Source organism: Astyanax mexicanus, chromosome 24 (genome assembly GCF_023375975.1).
Source record: "Astyanax mexicanus isolate ESR-SI-001 chromosome 24, AstMex3_surface, whole genome shotgun sequence".
In the NCBI taxonomy this organism is placed as follows: domain Eukaryota; kingdom Metazoa; phylum Chordata; class Actinopteri; order Characiformes; family Acestrorhamphidae; genus Astyanax; species Astyanax mexicanus.
In genome coordinates this window covers 26,730,535-26,755,375 of record NC_064431.1, presented here as the reverse complement: position 1 = coordinate 26,755,375, position 24,841 = coordinate 26,730,535, and the positions used below count along the sequence as shown (strand labels likewise).

The following is a 24,841-nucleotide window of genomic DNA, read 5'->3' as shown; positions in this document are numbered from 1 at the left end:
GCTCTTAGCTGTTCAGAGTTGAGAATTATCAGCCTGTGGTCTGTCGCTAACTCTGGCTAGCACTGCTGGAGAAGCATTAGCAATGGCCACTAACTGCGCATAGCACTAGCTCTAGCTGTACCCTCCTGTAACCTCGGATGGCACTGCTGGAGCAGCATTAGCATTGTCCGTTAACCACAGCTCTAGCTCTAGCTCAAAAAACGTCTCATTTGAGAGACGACTCGTAGCTTTATAAAGGGAAATGGATGCATTTATGAGCAGCTTATATGTGGAGCATCTTTTGCTGGAGTGGAGAGTAAACAGCTGGTCTGAAGTACATGCTCAGATCGAGGAGGTGCAAAAAAAAAGGCCAGGCGGTTTGCTTTTGCTGTTTTTTTTTGCAGCTATAGCTGCACAGCTGCACCAAGAGATGCAGTGTGGATACGAGAGAGAAGCACGTACCGCTAGTGCTAATGCGTAAAAGCAAAATGACACATGGATTCCGTTTTGATCGTTCACATTCATATCACATGTCCATGGATTGTATATGTATCCGATTTAGGATCACATATAAAAGTGACTCAAATCTGATTTGAAAAAAACTGATTTGGCACATTCACACAGCCGTGAAAAATTCAGATCTGAGCCACATTGAGCAAAAAATCAGATTTTAGTCACTTTAGCTTGGTAATGTGAACGTAGCCTTTGGCCCAGGTCTTGTGGCATCTGGACATCTGGATCTAGAAGCCCACTCCTCCACTCCTCCAAACACACACACACACACACACACACACACACACACACACAAACAAACACCAAGAATACAGTTGTAATTAGAGGTCTATTAAAGACAGGCAGAAGCTGTTTTTTGGTCAAGGTAAGGTGACGTATTAAAGTCTCCTAGCAGAACTTTTTAATTGCTAAACTATCATTTTAATCTTTAATTTATCACTATATAAACTCTGGCATGTCTGTGCTGTTCCTACATTTGTGTGTTCAGTGTTCTTCAGTGCTCTTTGAGGGCAGTTCCACCAGATTTTCCATTCTCTCAGTTTTCTCAGCGCTTCAGTGGCAGAATGAGGAGAACATGCAGTGCTACTGGTCGCAGCATGGAAACTGATGCTATTATTTATGTAATGATAAATCAGAGGGATTGAAAGCATTTTCCATGCCCTCTTTTCTCTCTATATCTCTCCATTTCTCTCCCTCTCTCTGTGAAGTTACATCTAGAAGAACAGCTCAGTGACTGTGTTTGGTCTATACTATGATTGGCTGGATTTTCTCAGTCAGCTTTATGAGGTAGAGTCACCTGAAATGACTTTCAGTTAACAGCTGTGCTGTTAAGAAATTGAGAAAAAAATATATGAAGGGTAGTAACGAAAAACTAAAAATTGAAAAAAAAAATCTTATTTATGAAAGTAAATGGAAAATTTAATAATGACATTTTGTCCAGTATTTTCTATGTTCAAATTTAGCCTGAAATTCTCAGAAAGTTAAAGTGAAAGACGTTACACCGACTGTAAAACTTCTTTATTTAAATCTTACTATTTGGTGTAGTATAGAAGAAATGGGTTTTTATTCATTTTTTGAATTTTCTTGTTTTTTTTTGTTTGTTTCTGCACCTCACAAATAGAATTTCAGAAAAAGATTTCAATATAGAGAGAAGATTGTTGATTCTGTTTTGTTGATTCTGCAGTATTGAAAAACTATATTTATTAAAAATTATTTCAATTTTCAGATTTTTTCAAAAGTAAATTGCATTATACCAGATATACATTTTTGTTACAAGATGCAAAAATGGATAAATACTAAATAAAAAAAATAAGAGAAGTGCATTTTTAAATTCTATTAGCGAGTGGCAGTAATGTAAAATGAACACTGGAAAAACATGAAAATCAATTACTGCTTCACCAAAGTAAATGGAAAAAGGAAATAATTAAGTTTTATACCCAATTTTCTGGGGTCAGAAAATTAAATAAATAAACGTTACGCTGATCATTAGTCAGTATATTAGGCTATATATAGGTTTTTGCTAACATCTCTTAAAGCTTGTCCAGCCTCACACCAGTATCTAGGTAAGAAGATGTTGTTGTAAGGAAGATGTGGGCGGGGCGTTCCTGGACAGGTGGTTTCCATTGGCGCTGCAGCAGCTCTTGGTGAACGATTGCCTTCGACTGAGATTCAGATTACATTTTAACTGGGAGCAGCTGGGTTCAGCGAGTTCACAGACCTGTATTATTCCAGCGGTGCTCAGCAGCAGTGCTGACTAAAGGTCTGAGGGCTACAGGCAGCAGAGACGAACAGGAAATCACAGTCTGAACCCCCCCCCCCCCCCCCCCCCAAACTCCCCCCCCCAATCTTACCCAACCTTACTACAGCCACCAACCCACCAATCCTCCTGTTCTTCCAGCCCAGCCTGTTCACACTCGCAGCATCTTAAACTGTGGACTATTCTTTTCCACCAATTTATTAATTTATTTATTTCACTATTTATTCCGCTAGCTGTGTCTTCTTCCATCATCTCGTAAAGGTCTGCGGGTTTGTTTACTAGCAGCGCTGCACTCGCAGTGTTTCCATGGCAACCGGTTCCTGTGCTTTTCAGTTTCGGCGGACTGTTTGTTCATCCACGATGCCTGAAAAGATGTCTCGCTTTAGTGCGCTGGAGATAGCTGTAGGTGGAGAGAGAGAGAGAGAGAGAGAGTGAGAGAAAGAAAGAGAGAGAGAGAGACTGTAATGCATGTACACAAAATCTATCCTGCAGTTTAGGGCGGTACGATATATCGTATTTTAGCCTAATGATTTTTTCAATATGATTTTTTTTATTTTCACAACAGCAAACTTAAACTGCATTACCTGCTGCCATCAACAGAGGGAGATCTTCACTTTTCAAACTTAGGCTCCACCCACACTGTAGACTAGGGCTGTGCTATGAATTGCGATTTGAGTTTTCAAGATAAGAGTTTTCACAATATGTGTTTTCACAATAAACACAGTGAAAGTGCAGTGATAACATTGTGAATAACAGCAAACTCAAACTGCACTACTTGGAGGCATCAGCAGAAGCTGAGTTGACCATGCTGCAGGCAAGGGCTGTACGATAAATTGTGTTATTATCGATATTACAAAACGAGTTCTCTCAATAAACACATCGAAAAACCTCTGATAAACATTGTGTGTAACAGCAAACTTGAATTGCATCAGAAGGAGCTCTTCATTCTGCAGAATAGGGCTGTACAAAATTTGTATTTTTATTTTTCTTGCCAATCTGTCCAACGTCATTTTGGCCAGTGGGCCTATGTTGACCTGATGTTGGGTGCCAACCAATGTTTGATGTTGGGTGTCAACCAATGTTTGACTTTGAGCCTTCGTTGACTTGGTGTTGGGTGTCTACCATTGCTTGACCATGAACCTACATTGGCCTAATGTTGGCTCCTGGCCAGTTAACATTAGCAAGACAAGGGTTTTGTAAACCTTCAGGTAGTGAGATTTATTACAAACCAAAATTGTATAACTGAATGTAAAAACAATATTACGTATTGTAAATAACCTTTTATCGCGCCTTTTGAAGCGAAATGCTAAGGCTACTTTAAAACTTTAGCCGGAAGCAATTGAATCAAACTGGCTAAACATATCTTATTGAGAATAGTAAGATGTGTGTTGAAGGGAGTTGATGTTGGTAGAATAAGCCAGTGCTAACCTGGCAATTGGCGCAAATCCTTTACATTTTCCAAAAATCGACAGAGCACCTTATAATCTAGTGTGCCTTATGTATGAATTCTACCAGTCAGGTTGTAAGAAGCATTAAAGCCTTAAAGCATTAAAGTTTTACAGGAGTTTCTCCAGCACTGAGGCTGGAGCAGTATTAGCATTAGCCGCTAAACACAGCTCTAGCACTCTGGCTGTTCTGAGGTTAGTACATCAGACTGTTGTCTGTGTATTTACCATGTTTAAACAAGCTACATGGGATAAACTGCTAGCTAATATCACACTATCTTACCAGAACCTTCAGGGTTCCTCAGTGTACCACTTTCAGACTGCATGTACTAGCGCTAAGCGCTGCTAACCATGCTAAAATATTGAAAATCTAAGCTTACGATAAATAAATGGAAGCGCTTTACTCACCCTAATAAACAGTTTTCAGAAGAGAAATCTGTATAGATTAACATCCAGTGCTCGTTTGACCTCGCTGATTTAGAAGTGAAACATGGCGACACCCTTGTTCCTTACTAGTGTCGCTTAAAATGTGCTTTATAATGCGGTGCGCCTTATGTATGAAAATAGACCAGAAAATAGACATTGATTGATTGATTGATAGTGCACCTTATAATTACAAAGCGTCCTGTTATAATCTTAAAAGCTAACTTAGGCTAGGCTAAGCTAAGCTAATCTAAGATAGGCTAGACTAGGCTGTGCTGCTATGATGCACTATAGTGATGTAAACAAGGCTTCAATAATAATGTCTTTACCTCTCCAAGCCTTCTGGGTACCACTACCTTTATAAAGGGTTTATAAATGGTTTACAATTAGTTTATTAATGGTTACTAATTAGGTTGTAAATGCCTTAAAAATCATTAATAATCAGTTATAACACATACGTAGAAACGACATAGATGGCTGTGGGTTCACTATTTGGCAAACAACAAGAAGGGTATAGGTGCAGCCTGGAGCACCTCCAAAGGGGAGGAACATACCTCTAAACAGGCGGAGCCTACCTCCAAGTAGGATGGTGCTTGGTGTTACGCGGTATGGTGTTTTTCACGATGTTTTGTGCTTGTAAATAACCCCAAAGGTTAATTAATTAATCTATTTAGTTTATTAAATGTTTATTTCTTTTAAAATGCATTTTCTAAGAGTCTAAAAGCATGTTGTGCACATTGCAACCACATTTTATTTATTTAAAACGTTAAAACATTTGCCATGCTGTGACTTTTTCAAATTATAAAATAGTGAAGATCTAAATAATAAAGGCAGTTGTTTATTCATAGCCAATAATATTATAAATACATACACACTACACGTATTTTATTATATTGACATTTAAGAAATATAAATATAATTAATTGTTGACTAATATATTTATTGACTTCCATGAGCCTTTAATCACATTATAATATAATATAATATAATATAATGTGATCGTACATTCTATATAACATTAAATTTGATGTAAGAGAATAATAGTAAAAATAATAATCACGGTAGACTTTTATTATGACATTCGCCGGAGCCGTGGTGAGAGAGGTCTCGCGCACAAATGCGCTCACAGTCTCGAGCCGTATACCGTTGGTGGACTTCCCACTTGGAGGTAAGCCCCTCCCCTTTGGAGGTGCTCCAGTCTGCTGCAATACATACTTGCAAACAACAGGTCATTGTTGCCCTTTCTACGTATGTGTTATAGCTGATTATAACCATTTATAAACCCTTTATAAAGGTAGTGTTATTTTAAAGTGGTACCGCCTTCTGTAAAAGGAAAATCAGTGTGATTTAACAGGGTGGTAAATAGGTTTGTAAAATTGTATCTGGGCTATCTATTTTTATTTTTACCCCAACCAAAGTCACATACTATAACTGCAATCATTAAATATTTCCTTTAATGCCCCTGTTGGTTTCTTCATACAGTCCTCAGAACAACGGCTCTACCTCACCAGCCTATTAGCAGTCCTTAGTTAAGCCTTTGTTTTTTACTCATAACCGTCTGGAACGGATCTCCTTTGTGTTGAATAATAGCGACTGGTCTGGCGTTGGAGTGGGTACCCAGGGGACTCACATTAACACATAAAGACCATTTGGCTGTTGGCATCTCTTTGCAATAGTGCTGGGTAAGCGATCTGTGTCTTCCAAAAAACAGATGGTCTAGCTGAGGGTGGGAAATTCTTCACATGGCCTGGCTGTGATGGTGCAGCTTCAACACACACACACACACACACACACACACACTCTTACACACATTTCAGACTGAGAGATATGAGAGACACACCGTACCAGCCAGCAAGGTATCCCTGAGAGCTGGAAAGGAAGTGTGTTACTATGTGCTAACAGCCTGCGCTGCGTTAGTCGCCTCCCATTCAGATCCCTTTCGAGCCAAATGATGACATGACAGGAGAGTTAACGAGTACATCAATGCGTTACGTTAATAACACACACGTCCAGAAGGCCTGGTGTCATGGTGAGGGGTGCAATTTCTTACGGTGCCAAATCTGATTTGGCCTTCATTGCAGGTTCTTTGTCAGCACAATGTTTCATTATTGAGGTCCTAAAAAAAATAGTGGCACTACCAGTTAGGGGTGCTAAAAAAAAATAAAATCTTTAAAGAATCGTGATTCCTTGTCCTGCCGATTTTGAGTTGATTCAAAAATCGATTTAAAAACAGTTTAGTTTATTTTTTGCCGCTCCAACTCCTGACAGTACTGCATACCGATTAACACGTCCTCTTGGCCACCGTAGAAGAAGGCCGTCTATGCCACCGTACAGCAAGCTAGTTAGCTAGCCAGCTATATTTATCTAAATGGTAGCTCGGTAGCTAGCTCAGAGCAGGAGAAGAGCGTGATTCAACCCATCCCATCGTTGCTAAAAGTCACAATTTGTTTGGGCACAATTTAGATTTTACAATGTCCCGTGGAAAAGAGAGCTCAATGAGCACAATTGTTTGCAAGCAGTGTAAAATGAAACTGAGATACTTTGAAAATATCTGCTGTGAAGATTTCTCCCGCCGTTGCCTGCTATATTGCAAAGGATTTACGACCGTACAGCTCAGTTGAAGGCAAGGGGATGAAGTTTATGGTTAAAACACTGGACCCAAGGTACGTTTTACCTTCACGTAGCTTTTTTAGCGCTAGAATAAGGTTGGAGAAGCTCTGATTAATTCAGATAGACTAGCACTTATGCTTGACTCCTGGAACCAGTCGTATGTTTAATATTTAAGGTTCTGTATGTTTAATATTTAGGGTTAAGTTTTGAAAATGTAGCCACGGTGCAATATGGTTAAAAAGACTGTGACGTCGAAAATCGCTTCTGAATCAAATCGTGACCCTAAATCAAATCGAATCACCAGACACTGAGAGATTCGCACCCCTACTACCTATTCTGAAAGCACACTCTGTAAAACATGCTGTTCCAGCAGGACAGTGCTCATCCACATACTACACAGCTCTAAGTGATATTCCAGGTGGTAGTATGGTGTTGGTTGCTGAATGATTGCTAGGTGGTTGCTGTGGTGTTGCTGAATACGTTCTAAATGCAACAGTGTGGCATGGTAATTGCTATGGCATTTACCAAGGCAGTTACCATAATTGTTTTGGTGGATTCTAGGAGTTTTACTAGGTGAATATTGGGGTAAAACAGAACCGGTAAATGAGCCAATTCCAAAAGCCCACAACTGTTTTGTAACAGTCTTGACTGGTTTTATATTTGCCTCCAAACTGCTACTGCTAGCAAAAGCATTTTGAGGTGAAATGCTACTGCTTCTTCAAAAGAAATGAAAATGAGGCTAATAAAAAAAGCTAAAAGCTAACACTTTTTAGCTAGGAAACAATGAATCTAACTGGGTATTAGTGTAGAACAAAAGCTGATCAAGCTAGAATATGCCAGTGCTAACCTAGTGGTTGGTAAAAGTTATGTGATGGCTGGCCGCATTACCAGGCCTTCCCTCTATAGTTTGACAGTTTTTGTCCGAAGTTTTTTTTATTTTTCACTTCTTTATGTTGGCTCTGAAGCTAGTAAAGTATATGTAATATTTAATGGAAACTCGCTGTTTACTCCTTCATTGACTGACTGTTTTTTGTTTGTTTGTTTCCTCAGGAAATAAGCTAAACAAGGATCTAAAGCATTATCTGAGCCAGAGGTTCCAGAAGTCTTCAGATGACCACAAGCTCCAGCAGACCATACGGGATAACCTCTACCGCCATGCTGTGCCTTGTGAGTAAAACGGACACTCTCAAATTCAAGACAAGGCAAATGCATTGACCATATTTGTGTTGGACACTGATGGAATGTGCTCTTCACTTCTTGAAGTCTTTTTTTGTTTTCTTTTGGTGAATGGTGTGCAAGAAATAGCAGTAGTAAAAGTAGTGGTAGTAGTATAGTAGTATTAGTAGCAGCAATAGCAGCGGAAGTAGTGGTAGTCAAGCAGTGAAAACATCTAAGGAGGTCATGAAACTACTAAAATCCGTCCATCGCATTATTCAAAAGTGGAAGGACATTGGGGAAACAACATCTTCAAGAAAAGAATGTGATCTGAATAAAATCTTGAATGATGGTTTTTGACAAGCACTTTTAAATGTTTGGTGAAATCAAATCTTAGAAAAACAACACTAGAACTCTGGGATAGGGCTGGGGCGACGCGTCGACATAATCGACGTCATCGATTACAAAAATACATCGATTTGCATAACGTGCGTCGGCGCGTCGTAAACATGGCGGCGCCTGTGGAGAGCATTAGAGGTTAGATCGGGCCCAAAAATTCCAACTGGCTGTTTTCGGGCTGTTTTAATGAGCGAAATATGATCAGAATTATGTTAATTAACACGGTAACATAGAAGCATAGAACTATTATTTAATTAAAATGATTTTTAAGAACAGCTAAACACAGTTCTGCAGGTCAAACGCGGAGGAGTTCACGTGCGAGAGACAGAGAGAGAGAGATTTGCGTGTTCTGGTGAGAACTACTCACAGGTGAAGGTTCTCTTTGATCTCCTCGTGCTCCTATTCTAGTCCCATTCATAATTCTGCAGCTCCCTCAGTGTTTTCTGCCGTATTTTGCGGCTAGCGCGAGCGCTTACAACTGACACCGCGGACCGCGAGGTGCCGCCGCGTTTGTGCCGAATCCGACTCTCTGCTGAATCTGACTCCCGCTTCGCGGACAGAATCGGCACAACACCCCCGCTGTAGAACTGCGGTAGTGAAAACAGCGCTTATAAATAAATTAGTTTAGTTTCACTTTCAGTTTTCGTTATTTTCGTTATTTTTTTTTTAATAAAAATATAATTAAAAAACAGACGCCTACATCTCGGACTATTTTCTGGAGCCCGGGTCGGATTTACGGGCGGGCCTCGGGTCATGTCGGGTTTGGGCAGAGAATCTAAGCTCTAGAGAGCTTGGACTCCGGAGAGCAATCTCCAGCTACAAAAAAACGCCAGCGGGCATCTAAAGTTTGGGAGCATTTCACGCAAAAGGGCAACAATGTGGTCCTCGGCCATATGTGCAAAAGGAGCACTTGAAGCGCAAACATCCAGGAGCACTATGTCAACAGGGTCACACAGTAAGTTACCGTTTACATCAGGGTCTCCGCGGGTGTCCTTAAAAAGACTTAAGACTGTCTACCAAAGGTTTTAAACCTGCCACAGGCAGAAATTATACATTTTTGGTTTATATTTATATATATAGTTTCCAGAAACAGTAGCATTATTCATAAGTTCAGGTGTTTAGCTAAGCTAGCTGCCTTAAGTTATTTTAGCTAGCGCCGTCGGCGCTGCGGTGTCACACCGTATTCGGTCACCGTCGGAATTTTGTGACCAGTGCTCACGGTTATGAGCGTTCATTGGCAAAACGGAAGCTTTCTATACCTACACCTTACCCTCAGCCCTAAACTGAACCGTTTTGGCCAGTCGGGGTAAACATTAGAAACGAACACGTTTCGAATCGGCCAGTGCACCGGTCTGCTGAGAACTACTTGCCAGTGGTCACAAAATCTAGCGGTCACAGAAAACAACACACGGTTGTGGTGTATGGGAGCTTATCCATTTTTAGCGTTATAGATCTAAACAACGTGCTGTACATGTAAGTGATTATAAGTGTGGGGTTTGGTTTAGTAGGCTTGTTGTTGTTGTTGTTGTTATTATATATAAATATAGTAATTTATCGTTTGCTTTAAAACGTAAAATAATAATTATTTAAATATGTTTCTCAATGAATAGATTAGTCGACTAATCGAAAAAAATAATCGTTAGAATAATCGTTTAAAAAATAATCGTTAGGGACAGCCCTACTCTGGGACATGTTTAATAGTGAAAGTAGGAGCATTGCCACACTCACAATGCTTAAATAACTTAATGTATCAGGACTAAACAGCTGTGTAGCCTTAAGAAAATCACTAATCGGTGAGACTAACCGTGAGAAACGACTTCACAAACAATTTGTTAGGGAGCATAAAGAATGTACTCTGTAGCAATTGAAGAAGAAGGTCATGTGAAGATTATTTATTAGCATAGTTGTCTCCTCCTGGGAAGAAGATGTCCAGTGTCTGATGAATAAAGTGGACCACACTGCTGTCACAGTGTCTTGTCACGCTCTGTTCCCTCTGGTTACATCACAACGTGACGTTTTATTCCTTTCCCAGTTGAATCTGATCGTGTCCGGAATGTTCCTCACCTAATCAATAATTCCAGATTGGCTCAGATGGATCAATACCAGCACTGATTAAACCCACACTGATCCTTAGAGCTGAGCCTCTGTGACAGCTGTAATCACATTCCTATGACATTTAATCATATGACCGGTTTCCTCTTCTCAGATTCAGCTCTATTAAGAGAGGAAATTGATCTAGTGGACAGCTAGATCTAGTGTCCGAGGAGATACACAACCTCAGTTATCTTCTGACGTCTCTTAACATCCTCTACAACATCCAACAACATCTCCTAGTGCTTCCCAGAATCTCCTAACATCAACTTATATCACTTAAAATCTTCCAATAGCACCTGACATCCTAGGTTTTCCAAAACTCCCCACATTTCATACCATCACTTAACATCTCTTAACATCACCTAAAGTCTCACAGCAATTCTCAGCATCTCCCTATGTCTCCTTACATCACATACCATCTCCCAACATCACCTGAAGTCTCATAGCATTTACTGTCTCCCAATGTCTCATTACATCATGTAACATCTCCCAAAGTCACCTAAAGACTCACAGCAATTTCCAGCATCTCCCAATGTCTCATTACATCATGTAAAATCTCCCAACGTCACCTAAAGTCTCATTTTCTTTCATCTTCCAATCTAGTCTCCTTGCATCACCGTACATCATATACCATCTCCCAACATCACCTAATATCTCCTAGCACTTACCTGCATCTCTTAACGTCTCCTTACATCTCCTCACATCATATAACACCTTCCAACATTATCTAATATCTCCTAGCGCTTCCCAGCATTGCCTGATGTCTCCTTACATCTCCTTACATTACATAACATCTAACAACATCCTCTAATGTCTCCCAGTGCTTCCCAGTATCTCCTCATATCACCAAACATCTTGCAACAGCACCCAGCATTTCCTAAGATTTCCCTAAACTCCCTGCATCTCCTTACATTTCTTAACACCTTCTAACCTCACACTGTCTCTAACCTCACCTAATGTCTCCATCATCTCCTTAAGTCTTTTTACATCTCCTTACATTACATAACATCTCCCAACATCAGGTAATGTCTCACAGCACCTTCCATCTTCTTTCATTACATAACATCTCCCAATGTCACCTAAAGTCTCCCAACACTTCCCGGCATCTCCCAATGTCTCCTCACATCATGTAACTTCTCCCAAAGTCACCTAAAGTCTCACAGCACTTCCCAGCATCTCCCAATGTCTCCTTACATCATGTAACATCTCCCAACGTTACCTAAAAGTCTCACAGCACTTCCCAGCATCTCCCAATGTCTCCTCACATCATGTAACATCTATCAATGTCACCCAACTGACTTCGGATAGCATCCACCCATCCATCCGTCTTCTCAGCTGCTTCTTCATGGTCTAGGTTGCAATCTGCCTTCATAAACAAATCCTGGGAAAATACTTTTCTTTTTCAGTAATTTGGTCAAGTAATATTAATGGTAATCCATATATGTTATTTCATAGTGTTAGCCAAGCTCCAGAGTTTGTTATCTGATGGATGTATAAAACAGTATCTTCTCCCAGATGCTGTCGGTTCTGCGGTGCATCTGTCCTGTCTGATTAATGACGTTCTGTCAGCTGTTCCTTTGTCAATGAGTGACAGTGCTTTATACAAGCCAATTAGTTTGAGTTTAGTCAGATGGCTTGTGGAAAGCGATTAAATCGGCAAATGAAACGAGAACTAACTTAATTAACAGCTCTGCTTCGAACTTGTTCACAAAGACAGAGGAATCCAGATGATTGTATTCTGCATCTGAAAACTGGTGTAGTGAGATTTGGTTGGAATCAAATTCATACACAAGACACATTCTAGTTTTGATCAGTTCGGATGATTATAGTGAGTATTGTGATCTGTATGTTAGGGTTGCAACAGTAACTGGTTTAAGTGTGCTTTGAAGAAACACACTTAAACACACACAGCAGAGAATAAGGAACATTTATTTTACAACAACTCCATCCCATTAAAACTAAAGCGACTCGGTTCTGATACATCCGCTCACAGATGCCTTGTGCTGATCGACATCACCCTAGGAGTAATAAGAGGAAAGAGAGCAAGGCCAATTGTGCTCTCTCAGGGTTCTGGCAGCTGATGGCAAGCTACATGAGCCGGATTCGAACCGGCGATCTCCTGATCATAGTGGCAGCACTTTAGAACACTGGACCACCCGGAGCCACACCTTAGCATCACCTTATCATGGCTAACCCACTATTTTGGCTTTAGGCTTTGTAATTTAATGTAGGTTCGGAGTAACCTATGTACAGTAGATCTAGATCTTACCCTGTCAGCATCTGTTGGTGAGTAATCCAGCTCAAAGAAACAGCTAAAATACACTAGTTTTCAAGAATGAGACCAGTTTGAATTCCTTTGCAGCCTTAGCGCTGTGTGTACTAGTTAGTGATCTGTTTATGACTATTGTTATTGTGTTGTAGGGCTGGGGCGACGCGTCGACATAATCGACGTCATCGATTACAAAAATACATCGATTTGCATAACGTGCGTCGGCGCGTCGTAAACATGGCGGCGCCTGTGGAGAGCATTAGAGGTTAGATCGGGCCCAAAAATTCCAACTGGCTGTTTTCGGGCTGTTTTAATGATCGAAATATGATCAGAATTATGTTAATTAACACGGTAACATAGAAGCATAGAACTATTATTTAATTAAAATGATTTTTAAGAACAGCTAAACACAGTTCTGCAAGTCAAACGCGGAGGAGTTCACGTGAGAGAGAGAGAGAGAGAGAGAGAGAGAGAGAGACAGAGAGAGAGAGAGAGAGAGCTACTCACAGGTGAAGGTTCTCTTTGATCTCCTCGTGCTCATATTCTAGTCCCATTCATAATTCTGCAGCTCCCTCAGTGTTTTCTGCCGTATTTTGCGGCTAGCACGAGCGCTTACAACTGACACCGCGGACCGCGAGGTGCCGCCGCGTTTGTGCCGAATCCGACTCTCTGCTGAATCTGACTCCCGCTTCGCGGACAGAATCGGCACAACACCTCCGCTGTAGAACTGCGGTAGTGAAAACAGAAAATCTTCGCTTATAAATAAATTAGTTTAGTTTCACTTTCAGTTTTCGTTATTTTTTTTTAAAATAAAAATATAATTAAAAAACAGACGCCTACATCTCGGACTATTTTCTGGAGCCCGGGTCGGATTTCGGGTCGGACCTCGGGTCATGTCGGGTTCGGGCAGAGAATCTAAGCTCTAGAGAGCTTGGACTCCGGAGAGCAATCTCCAGCTACAAAAAAACGCCAGCGGGCATCTAAAGTTTGGGAGCATTTCACGCAAAAGGGCAACAATGTGGTCCTCTGCCATACGTGCAAAAGGAGCACTTGAAGCGCAAACATCCAGGAGCACTATGTCAACAGGGTCACACAGTAAGTTACCGTTTACATCAGGGTCTCCGCGGGTGTCCTTAAAAAGACTTAAGGCTGTCTACCAAAGGTTTTAAACCTGCCACAGGCAGAAATTATACATTTTTGGTTTATATTTGTGCATGGCATTTCGCAGTTTCCAGAAACAGTAGCATTATTCATAAGTTCAGGTGTTTAGCTAAGCTAGCTGCCTTAAGTTATTTTAGCTAGCGCCGTCGGCGCTGCGGTGTCACACCGTTTTCTGTCACCGCCGGAATTTTGTGACCAGTGCTCACGGTTATGAGCGTTCATTGGCAAAACGGAAGCTTTCTATACCTACACCTTACCCTCAGCCCTAAACTGAACCGTTTTGGCCAGTCGGGGTTTAGTAGGCTTGTGTTGTTGTTGTTGTTGTTGTTATTATATATAAATATAGTAATTTATCGTTTGCTTTAAAACGTAAAATAATTATTTAAATATGTTTCTCAATGAATAGATTAGTCGACTAATCGAAAAAAATAATCGTTAGAATAATCGTTTAAAAAATAATCGTTAGGGACAGCCCTATTGTGTTGGTTTCTTAAGACAATTAAGAAATACTATCATAATTATTATAGATATGCTAATCTTATTTAAGGTTATTTGCACTATTGGTCAGAAATATTAGAACGCCCTAGTACTAGTTTTCAGTAGCAGTACTGCACTCATCTCTCTCTGTCTTGGCCAAACAAGCTGATGTTGTCAGTCAGTGTGATTGATGGACAGAAGACAGCTGGAGAAGCTGGATGTTTTTGAGAGGGGGCGGGTGTTGGGAGGCCCGCCTCTTCGTGCCTAATTTCTGGGCTATTGTATTTGCAGCAAGCTTTCTATTCCGGCTCCTGCTGGTCATACCATCATACTCTTCAGAATTGGAAAGGCAAACACAAATAGTCATTCCTCTGCAAAGACTTCAAATCCTGCAGGGCCAATGATTAATGTCCCTTCATGCTCCTGGTGAGTATAATACTTATGAGTAAATGTTAAACAAAGTAGCACAGACGGAAGCGGTTTTTGGCCCCTGCTGTTAAAGTGTGTTGAACCAAGAATTGCTGGTTCAAATTCCATCAGCAGACTCTGAGAGTAAAATTCTTTTTTTCATGCTTTTTCTTTTGGTGGATACCATGCAGTTCTGGTACAGGTGTCAGTTGGCCGATGTATCAGAGCTGGGGATCCAGGAGGTGGCTGACTACACATGTATTGGAGGAGGCATGCGCTTGTCCTTACAGTCCCAGTGTTTGAGAAATCACAAGTGATTGGTGAAGGGAAGTCCTAGTGTATTTTTTTAAATAATGAGTGTAGGCCCTTGACTTGTGAGGGGTCCTAGATGAGTCTTCTTATTGTAGAATGAGATATGGACTGAAGACCACCATTCACAGGGTGGGTGTAATACTGAACATGAAACTTAAGTTGCTATAGACATTGTTCTTAGGAAAAGATGTAGACGTTTAGAAAGCACTGCAGTTTTTGCAACAGTGTGTGTTTGTGTGTTTGTGAGAGAGTGTGTTAGGGTGCAGCTGCCTCTTTGTTTCCCCAATGGCCTGAGCAGTGGGTTGCCTTGCCAGGTGGCCAGTGGCAGTGGCTGTGGCTGTGTGTGTGTGTGTGTGTGTGTGTGTGTATGTGTGTAGAGAGGAAGGTCAGTAGGTCAAGGGTGACAATAAGGATTGGTGGCCCAGATCAGAGCAGCTTTCACTGCTGAAACTTTGAGACTTTGAGGTTTAACAACACAACTTTACTGCCTTATTGAAATAGTCATCCTTGATATAACTGCAAATTTAGGAGAATGTGTGTGTATATATGTATCTCAATTGTGCAAGTTATGGCAACCATACACTAGAGGACTTTAAAAAGTCTGAAATCTTACACGGTCACATCTAAAAGAGTCAAAAGACAAATAAAAAAAAAACTTGCGGGGCTAGATTTATTTTAACGTTATTCTTCTAAAAAATAATATAAAAGCATTGCAGCTACCATACTTAAACGGTCAAAGCCTGCTGCAGTGTCCGTTTGCATGGCTACTTGGATGTGCCTGTTTATTAACAACACAGCTAACACACTATTTTAGGCTTCGTAATGCAGGTTCAGAGTAAGCTAGATCTAAATCTTAGTCTGTCAACATCTATCAGTGAGCAATCCAGCTCAAAGAAACAACTAAAATAAACATGTTTTCCAAAATAAAACCAACCAGCTTGAATTCCTTAGCAGCCACATGTAAAGACAAATGCTCGTTCTTCTGCAAAGAGTTAAAATGCAGCAGGGCCAAAAATTAATTCTAGATTTTGAGATCATGCTCCTGGTTAGTATAATGTCTGTGAGTAAATGTTAAAAAGCAACCGATACAGCCAAAACTGCACCCTCATATTGAGGCATGACGATGCACTGATTGATGCATGTTCACCCCCTGTGTGTGTGTGTGTGTTGTCAGTGTGGTTAAATAGCAGTGCTCCCCCCTCCCCATCTCTCAATTAGGTGCTCATATTAGCATCTCGACCCGACAACACATCTTAACCTCCGACAAACCTCCCCCTGGACATCTCCTCCCTCTTTACCCCCTCGCTCTCTCTCTCTCTCTCTCCTGCTCTCTCGCTCTGTCACTCCCTCCCTCTCTCTCTCCCTCTCTCTCTATCTCGGCTGGCTGGCTGGCTCTCGGCAGCAGTCATCTGGTGTGGTGTTCAGCTGCTCAGGTTGCCTCTGCTGCTCCAGTTCATAGATAGCCACATAGCCGGATTAGCTCCCTGTTTGCGTTTGTGTTGTTTTATTTAAAGGAGGTCTCCTGGGTCTCCATCGTTCTCCACAAATCCAGGCAAGTTCTGCATCTTCTACTAACGTCTAAGCTATTCTAATTTGTCTCTATATCCTCTCCGTCTCTGCTGTCTACGCTTGTGCTCCTGACATCGCCGCTAATGGACTGGAGGCATGGGGGAGTGGTTGCATCGGGGTCTGTGTTTGAGGGTGGATGTAGGCTACTAGACTGGACGGGGGTGCGTGGGGGGATGGTTGGGGGTTGGGTTGAGAGGGGATGAGAATGGATGGATGGAGGGAGGGAGGGATGGATGGAGCGAGCGAGAGAGAGCGAAAGAGAGAGAGAGAGGGCAAGACAGACAGAGTCAGACCCATGCATTGGTTCACATCTTGCGCCGAGAGACAGATGGCCGTGTGTCGAGGCATTTATTTTTCCCCCCAATCTAATTCATCCCTAGGCTATTGTGTTGAGTCCCATAAGGGCACGGACCTTATTCTTCCTGTGAGGGTGTGGGTATGTGTGTGTTTAAGCATGGCCACATGTGTGTGTGTGTGTGTGTGTGTGTGTGTGTGTGATGGAATGGCGGCAAGGGCAGGGTGTATGAAGCCTTGTCGCCTTCCACTACAGCCGTGATCAGCTCCAGATGTCACCTGAACAATAGCAGCGTTCTCTGGCTCGGCAAATCAAACCCACTGCGAAACGACACCAGACAGCTCAAGCACACTGTGGGCTTGTGTCTTGTGGATGACCCTTGGTCTCGAAACCCGGCTACGTGGTCATCTGGTCAATTTCCATGTTAGCAAAGCAACAGTGACGCTCGAGGGTCTCTGATTATAGGAGTGTAGTTGCTATGGTGGTCATAGCACTAGACACAGTAGGCTATGCATGCTACTGAACAATTTACTGCCATATCTGTTAGCCTTTGTGCTCTTTGTTTCTGTTTACTTAACCTAAAACCATGTAAATAATGCTAATCAGGGGTCAAGCAAATAAAGCTCAGTATGCCGTCATAATAGTAGGGATAGCGTCCCCTGTAAAAAATTAAAACAGCGGTTAAGACAGCTTAGTCTTCCTGGTCAAACTGGTTGACTCTGGCTTAGTCTTGGTGATCATTCAGGTGAACTTGGTTCTTCTTGTTTATGCTGGTGGACCATCTTGGTTGTACCACTGGATCAGCTTGCTAATCTTCTGGTGGATCAGATTTGTCATGTGCCACTGGATCAGCTTGTTTGTGCCACTGGATCAGCTTGATTATGTGTTGGTTGGTCCAGTTTTGTCATGTGCCAGTGGACTAGCTTGGTCATGCCACTGGATCAGCTTGGTTGTGCCACTGGATCAGCTTGTTGGTACCAGTGGATCAGCTTGGTCACGTTCTGGTGGGCCAGTTTTGTCATGTGCAAGTGGATTAGCTTTGTCGTGCTGCTGGATCAGCTTGGTCGTGCTGCTGGATCTGCTTGATCATGCCACTGGATCAACTTGGTCGTGCCACTGGATCAGCTTGTTTGTACCAGTGGATCAGCTTGTTCATGTGCCAATAGACTATCTTGGTTGTGACTGTGGACCAACCTGGTAATTTCAGTTTACCCGCTTGTTGGTTTTAGTGGACCAGATTGGTGCCAGGGAACCTTTGCCTTGCTTGTGAACCAACTTGGTCTTCCTGGTGGACCAACTTGGCCATACCAGACCTGCTTTGTCATGCCAGTGAACCAGCTTGTTTTTGGCAGTACACCAGCTTGTTTATACTGGTTGACCAACATGATTAGCTGTCAACCCTCAAACAACTATCTATAGGTCCATCAAAACAACTACTTTTGTGTGCAGGTCATTCCTTGTGTTCCATTATAATACAAAGCTAGAAAGTTTTCACTTATTTCTTCCTTCTAGTGCTACAGTTATCCTAGCCGCATGCTCAGTTATGCACACACACACACACACATTCCAAGATCTAAATCCCTTTTCGGATTCATTTGCAAGTCAAAGGGGGCCAGAGAATCTGTGGCTCGGCCTAAGAGTAGCAGGGAGTGGGCGTATTGTTTTGGATGGGCAGGTTTTACAAAAAAAGAGCTGCAGAGAACAAAACAGAAAGAATGTCTCTCTTAAACACTTTTCTGTTGAGATCATCATAATCATCATGGTCTTGGTCTGGAGGGGCTGGTGTGGCAGGTTTTGGTTGATTGAAACGTTAGAGATGTACTGAGATCAGATTTGTAGTGTGTTTGTTATCTGAAACAATGAAAATCTAGGGTATTAAAAAGAGAAGTTCATCCTGGTTTAGTTGGAGTAATTGACTCTACTGTCCAGGAAAGGCTTCTGACTAGATTTAAAAGCATTGGCTGTGAGGTGACATCTCCACTAACCCACTACCTGGGTTTGACAGGGTGCAACTGGTGGGCCCTTGGGCAAGGTGCTTAGATTGGTGTGAAGATTTGATTGCATTCAACAACAAGATTATTAGTTTTGGTATTTCAATTGTTGGAGCACCAGATTATGACAAGATTGTGGATTCGATACCAACGTTAGACCAAGTTTTTGGAGCATTGCTGTGAGAATTTGATTGCAATCAAAAATAAGACCATTAGTAAGATGAGGATTTTGGATAATCACCAACTCCATTCCCAACTTCCCAACTTATGTCAAAAGTATTGTAAGAACTCAGGCCTGGCATTAGGGATTTATGTCCTACTCTACTGATAATACTTTTCTACAGGGACTAGAATACAATTTAAGATAAATTTTGGCGGGAATTACTGACCCTAGATCACCATCAAAAGGGGCTAAACCTCCATTCTTGGCGCTCCCTGGCTAAGAATGGCATCCACGCTTTTGACACAACTATTTAACCTCCCGGAGTGAGCCGTGCATTCACTCCGACAGTGATCACTTACCCTCCGTCAAAGACGCAGAAAGGCACATCTGCATCTCAACAAGCCTAGGAAGACATATGCTAGCATCATTAGCTTAGCTTCTGTTTCCTGACAAAAGCCTCACCTAGCATTACTAATCTGGCATTAGGCTTCTATAAATAGGAGCATTCATTCATTTTGAGGAGAGGCATAGAAGAGTTTCAAATCTGTTTCAAAACGTTTTTTCTTCTTCTGAGAAGCTAGGCAAATTAGCATTTAGCATATGGAACCCGGGCATGTGGCTATAGCACTGGGGCTAGGTCTTTCTCATCTGGAGCTGCAACGAAAGCATAAAATCCAAAACCAAAAGACCAGCTCTTGATGGAGAAAATCTATTTTGAGCTACATATACGTTAATTCAGTAATTTATGCCTACACAATGGAGCTCTCAGGATCTGAGGCACATTTTATTATTGAAATTATGTGTCAGATTCATTTTAGGCCTACTATAATCAAATACGATTATAGTTTAAGTACAATATATCGTGACACAGAAATATCATGATATTAAAAATCCATATCGTGATAGAGATGTTCTGTCTTAAAAGTAGTCTATTATTTACTGTGAAGCTTTAGGTGTATTTATTGTATAATTGTTTTAGTTTGCAGTTTATATGCATGCACTGCATATATTCTGCAATATTATTTGCTGCATTATATTATTTTATGCTGTATTATTTATTTTGCCACCTTATGATTATTCTGTTATACTATTATACTATATTCCTGAAATTAATTAATTATTTTACTTTTCCTATATCGCCAAGTATATCGTTATTGCAAAAATACCCCGAAATATCGTGATATTATTTTAGAACCATATCGCCCACCCCTAGTCTGTACTGTTTTTAAAAATGTATGGTCATGAAAATTTGCTTTGAAGGCCTGGAAAAGTCATAAAAAATCATGGACATTTATTGGTTAAACAGTGTATGAACCCTGTTTAAAAAAAAAAAGCATGATGACATGAATTCATTACCTTTTGTCACGTCATGTTGAGTCTTTGTGTCATACTGTTTTGCAGGGTTTGTACAGTCATTAAAAACTTGGAAAAGTTATGAAATTTCAAATGATCAATTTCCAGGAATTGACAAGTTTTGGAAAAATAAAAATACCCAGAAAGTTTTGAAAAAAGTCATGGAAATCTGCAATCTACTAATCTTTGTACTTGCTCAGTATTTAGCCCTACGCGTTTTTTTTTTTTTTTTTTTTTTTTTTTCAAATTAAATTTAGGCCTACTTTAATCAATTTTGATTATAGTTGTAATGTCTGCACTGATGTTTTAACAATCGTATGGTCATGAAAAATGCCTTGAAGGCATGGATAAGTCATAAAAAAATGATGTATGAACCCTAGTTTTGTTTTCTTGTCGTGGATCACTTTACATCAGTTGTACAGGTCGGATATCCAGTAGTCGGTTTGCTCTGCGCTGAATGTGTTTATTAGATTGTGGCCTGGTTGTATTGATGGAGATGTAACGTACTGGCTGAACCACGAGGGGTGAAATGAGGCAGCACTCACACTCTCATACATCATACACAAACACACACCCCGCCCCCACCCTCCCTCCGCCCCATGGCCCACTGCACTGGCTTTGCTGGGGTTAAATGAAAACAATGGCTGCTGGACAAGTGTGTGTGTGTGTGTGTGTGTGTGTGTGTGTGTGTGTGTATGTGTGTGTGTGTGTGTGTGTTGATCTTTGCAGGCTCTGGTCTGGGTTGAGTCTGGTCTGGTCTTGTGTTTTGTGTCAGAATCCTGCCAGAACCTTGCCAGAGCCCTGGTCGCATGGTGTGTGTTGGGTTTGGGTTGGGTGTCTAGTGCGTGTGCGTGTGTGTGTGTTTGTGTTTGTGTGTGAAAGACTAAAAGAGAGACTTAGAGAGAGAAAATGATTTGAACGTGTTATTTGCAGGGGGAGCATGCTGTCTGCCAGAGTGTGTGTGTGTGTGTGTGAGGAAGAGGTGGGGGATGAGCGAGGAAGCAAGCATGCAAGTGTGTGTGTGTGTGTGTGTGTGTGTGTGAGAGAGAAAAAGAGAGAGAGAGAGAGGTGGGCGGGTGTATGTGGGTGAGCGAGGCTGTTTCTGTCAGACAGCGTTTGGTGTGCAAGTCTTTCACATTGGCTGAGCTTCAGCGCCGAACTGAGAGAGAGAGAGAGAGAGAGAGAGAAAGAGAGAAAAACAGAGAGGGAGAAAGAGAGAAAAATAGAGAGAGAGAAAGGGAGGAGGGACGGCAGACTGGGCAGCTCTAGCCCACGATCATCCGAGCGTCCGATGTGGTCCGGAGACAACAGGAGATAACAGTGGGATTCGCTGCTTTCTTCCCTTCCTGCTCTGCCATGCACAGATTTCCTGCAACGAGGGAATAAATCTGGCATTCCGACGGAAAAGGTCCTTTTGAAGGTATCCAATACGATTTGATCCTCATGATGATGAGGATGATAAGGAAGATGAGGATGAGGAGGATGATGCTTCAGCTTCCGGGGTCTGTCTGACTGGTGGGGGGTGGGGAGTTGGGGATAATGAAGAGAGCGTGACTGGAAGATGGGAGATGCGAGTGGAGGGTGGAATGAAGGAGTGTGTAATAAGCTGGAAGGGAAGCACAGCTGGGAAGGATGCTGCTAATGGAAGCACGGCTGCTAATGCTGTGTGGCGTGAATGTGAGCGGTGGATATTGTGCTGTGTGTGTGTGTGTGTGTGTCTGCAGCATGTGTGTGTGCATTGTTTTTGTGTCGGTGGGAATCGGTTTGGATGTGAGCACCAGAAAAAAAAACAGTAGCAAGCTTCATTCCGGGTTAAGCTGTGAGCTGACATGTTGGAGGTCATTATACGTGTGTGTGTGTGTGTGTGTGTATGTGTGTGTAAGACAGAGAGAGAAGAAGGAGTGTGTGTGTGTGTTGTCGCTGGGTGGCAGGCGCTCAGGAAGACGGCATTAGCGGCTTTAAGGATGTGTCTGTCTGTCTGCCTCTGTCTGCTTTAGCACCCGTTTACAAATAGCTAGTATTATAGTCTCTCCATCATTCCCTCTCTCTCTCTTTTTCTATCTAAGCTTTTATAGGGGTTTCTGGGTAATTGAGTTTTCACTCTCCGCTCAGTAGCCTACAGGTCTGTGTACAGGCTCAACACAGAAAAATGGAGGGTGCTGAAGGGTGTGTTTGTGTGTACAGTAGGGGTAAGCTTTGCTCTCTGAACATCTCCCTACTAACTCTACTAACTCCTATTAGGTCACACAGCGTCAACTAATCATTGAATCAATCTATCGATCAACCAACTAACTGATCAATCAGTGCTAATAATTGAGCATCAGTGCTGCTCCATATTGGGGTTCTTTGATGTGTTTATGCGAATTAGGGGTAGGAATCACAGGGCTTCGCATGATACGATTAGAGCTACACAATATATCATTTACACATCATCATAACGATGTGAGCATGCACAATAGTCACATCCCAGGAAGTGTCACTTAAGGCAATTAAAATCAAACAAGGCATGTTGGAATGTTTTTTGATTCTTGACACAAGAAGTAGATACACAACGCTGTCTCTGTGTTTGTGTGAGTAACAGCATGCTGCTGCCTCAGAAGCACGAACGGGGGGTGAGGGGGTTGGCAGGAGTAAACACGAGGTAACCCAATGGCCTCCATCCACATGGCTGGGCACGTGCTTGTAAATGTGCTTGTGGAAAGCTGTGCACTTCAGTCCAGCAGATATTTCCAGTTACAGCTGATTTTATGCTTTTAATCCCAGAAAAACGCTCTTATTTACCTTTTAAAAAGCCATTTAAATGCCTGATTAAAGGGCTGATTACTGTTGTTTTGCTGATTTTATTTCACAGCATTGATGATTTTATAGTCTGACCTCTGCACAAATTCTTCTCCATCCAGCACATCCCAAAGATTCTCAATGAGGTTAAGGTCTGGACTCTGTGGTGAACTCTCTCAATCCATGTGTGAAAATGATGATCTCATGAATCCTGGCATTGTCCTCTTGGAATATGGCCGTGGGAATCATCAGGGAAGAAAATATCCAATGATGGAATAACCTGGTCTATATTCAGTATATTCAGGTATTGAGGTCAGCTGACCTCATTCTTTCAGCACATACTTTTGCTGATCCTAGACCTGCAGACCAACTGCAACATCAACCCCACATCATTTGCTTAGCTAACTTTTTCATTGCATGGGATGCAATAGTAATATATATGGTATAATGGTAATATTTGGGGTATAGAAGCTATGGGAAAATAACTGGTAATTTTATGCCATTTGCAGTAGGGAAACTATTCAACACCACGTCTGTTGTGGCTCGATTTTCCTCAGAAGCAGCTTCATGCTGAGAACCTCCCATTGAACTCAGTGGTGCACCATTGGATTCCAAAGATACTGTCTATGCTTTATGTGGTTGTGTATTTGAATGGGACTGCAGTGCTCTGGAATATATGGTGTAGAGTGGGTGGGAAAATGTTGAGTTGGGTTGAGTAGAATGGGGAAATATGGGGTAGAAAATGCTGGAATGTGGGCTGGGTGTTTGTGGATTAACCCTTTGCTGGGACAGATGGTGAGCTCTTTCCCATCAAGCCAGAAGGCTCGTCTGTCAGCATCAACATGGGCGCCCATCCCGAGATCGCTCTATTGCAGAGCCTTTCCTTCTGCACATGGCCAAACATGAGAGACATCAGGAGCCAAAAAAACCTCTCTCTCTCTCTTTGTTTTTTTTTAAAGCATTGAAACACTAAGCAAGATCTGCTGCTTGATGCTCGGATTAGATTAGGCTGGGTTACATCTGTTCTAATGAACATTAGTTACTGCAACACCTGTTGTTTCTAATAGTGGCTCGCCATTGGTCCGTTGATGGTGCATACAGTCAAAATATAATTTCTTCAAAATATGATGCGGTTGGTGCATTTTGGCCTTTGTTTGTTGCACATTTAGTCAACACTAGAGGTGGAATAATATATCATAAGCATGATATATCTTATTGTTTTGATTGTATTGTGTTGATATATGGCGTAAAATATTGCTGTTTTTATTGAAACATAGGCACTCTAAACTCTCTAAGACTCGCCCACAATTTGAGTTACTACAGTAACTGCTTCATTACTAGACATGGTGGCGCTAATCAAATGTATAGGGTAAAAATCTTCTTCTGTGAAACCTCTTCAGGAACACAGATTTGTCTTGCGATATATATCGAGTATCGCAGAATCGCAGTATTGCAATATCATCTTTATCGTGGGCAATGTATCGTGAGAATGTATCATGAGATGCCCTGTGACTTCCACCATTATTGAATACTACAATAGTCAGTCGGCACCCAGAAAAATGAAAATATACTTTAAATTAGATTTTTTTGGTTGCCTTAATGTGAACTAGATTTAATGGTCATACCCAAACTTTTCCCATTGCTGTTGGGATTCAATTGCATGCACCCACAAGACAAGACAAGTACTAGAT

General features: G+C 41.6%; 2 protein-coding genes across 11 annotated transcripts in view; one reads left to right on the top strand and one right to left on the bottom strand.

Annotated features, from left to right (window-relative positions):
- The window catches only part of LOC103029679 (solute carrier family 2, facilitated glucose transporter member 9-like), a 1,095,244-nt gene that overhangs the window by 576,954 nt on the left and 493,449 nt on the right, over positions 1 to 24,841 (bottom strand). Inside the window, exon 13 of one of the 5 annotated variants that reach the window (XR_007429267.1) lies at positions 12,337 to 12,348. The exons of the other annotated variants lie outside the window; for them this stretch is intronic. The gene's annotated coding sequence lies outside the window, so the exon portion shown is untranslated. Of the gene's footprint in view, positions 1 to 12,336; positions 12,349 to 24,841 lie in introns of those variants that run through there. 5 annotated transcript variants of the gene reach the window in all.
- Positions 1 to 24,841, top strand: part of magi1b (membrane associated guanylate kinase, WW and PDZ domain containing 1b) — a 205,967-nt gene that overhangs the window by 80,969 nt on the left and 100,157 nt on the right. For all 6 annotated transcript variants that reach the window (XM_049471426.1, XM_049471423.1, XM_049471424.1 and 3 more), the window contains exon 2: positions 7,777 to 7,893. In XM_049471426.1, coding sequence (XP_049327383.1) covers positions 7,777 to 7,893 — 117 coding nt within the window. The remainder of the gene's footprint in view (positions 1 to 7,776; positions 7,894 to 24,841) is intronic.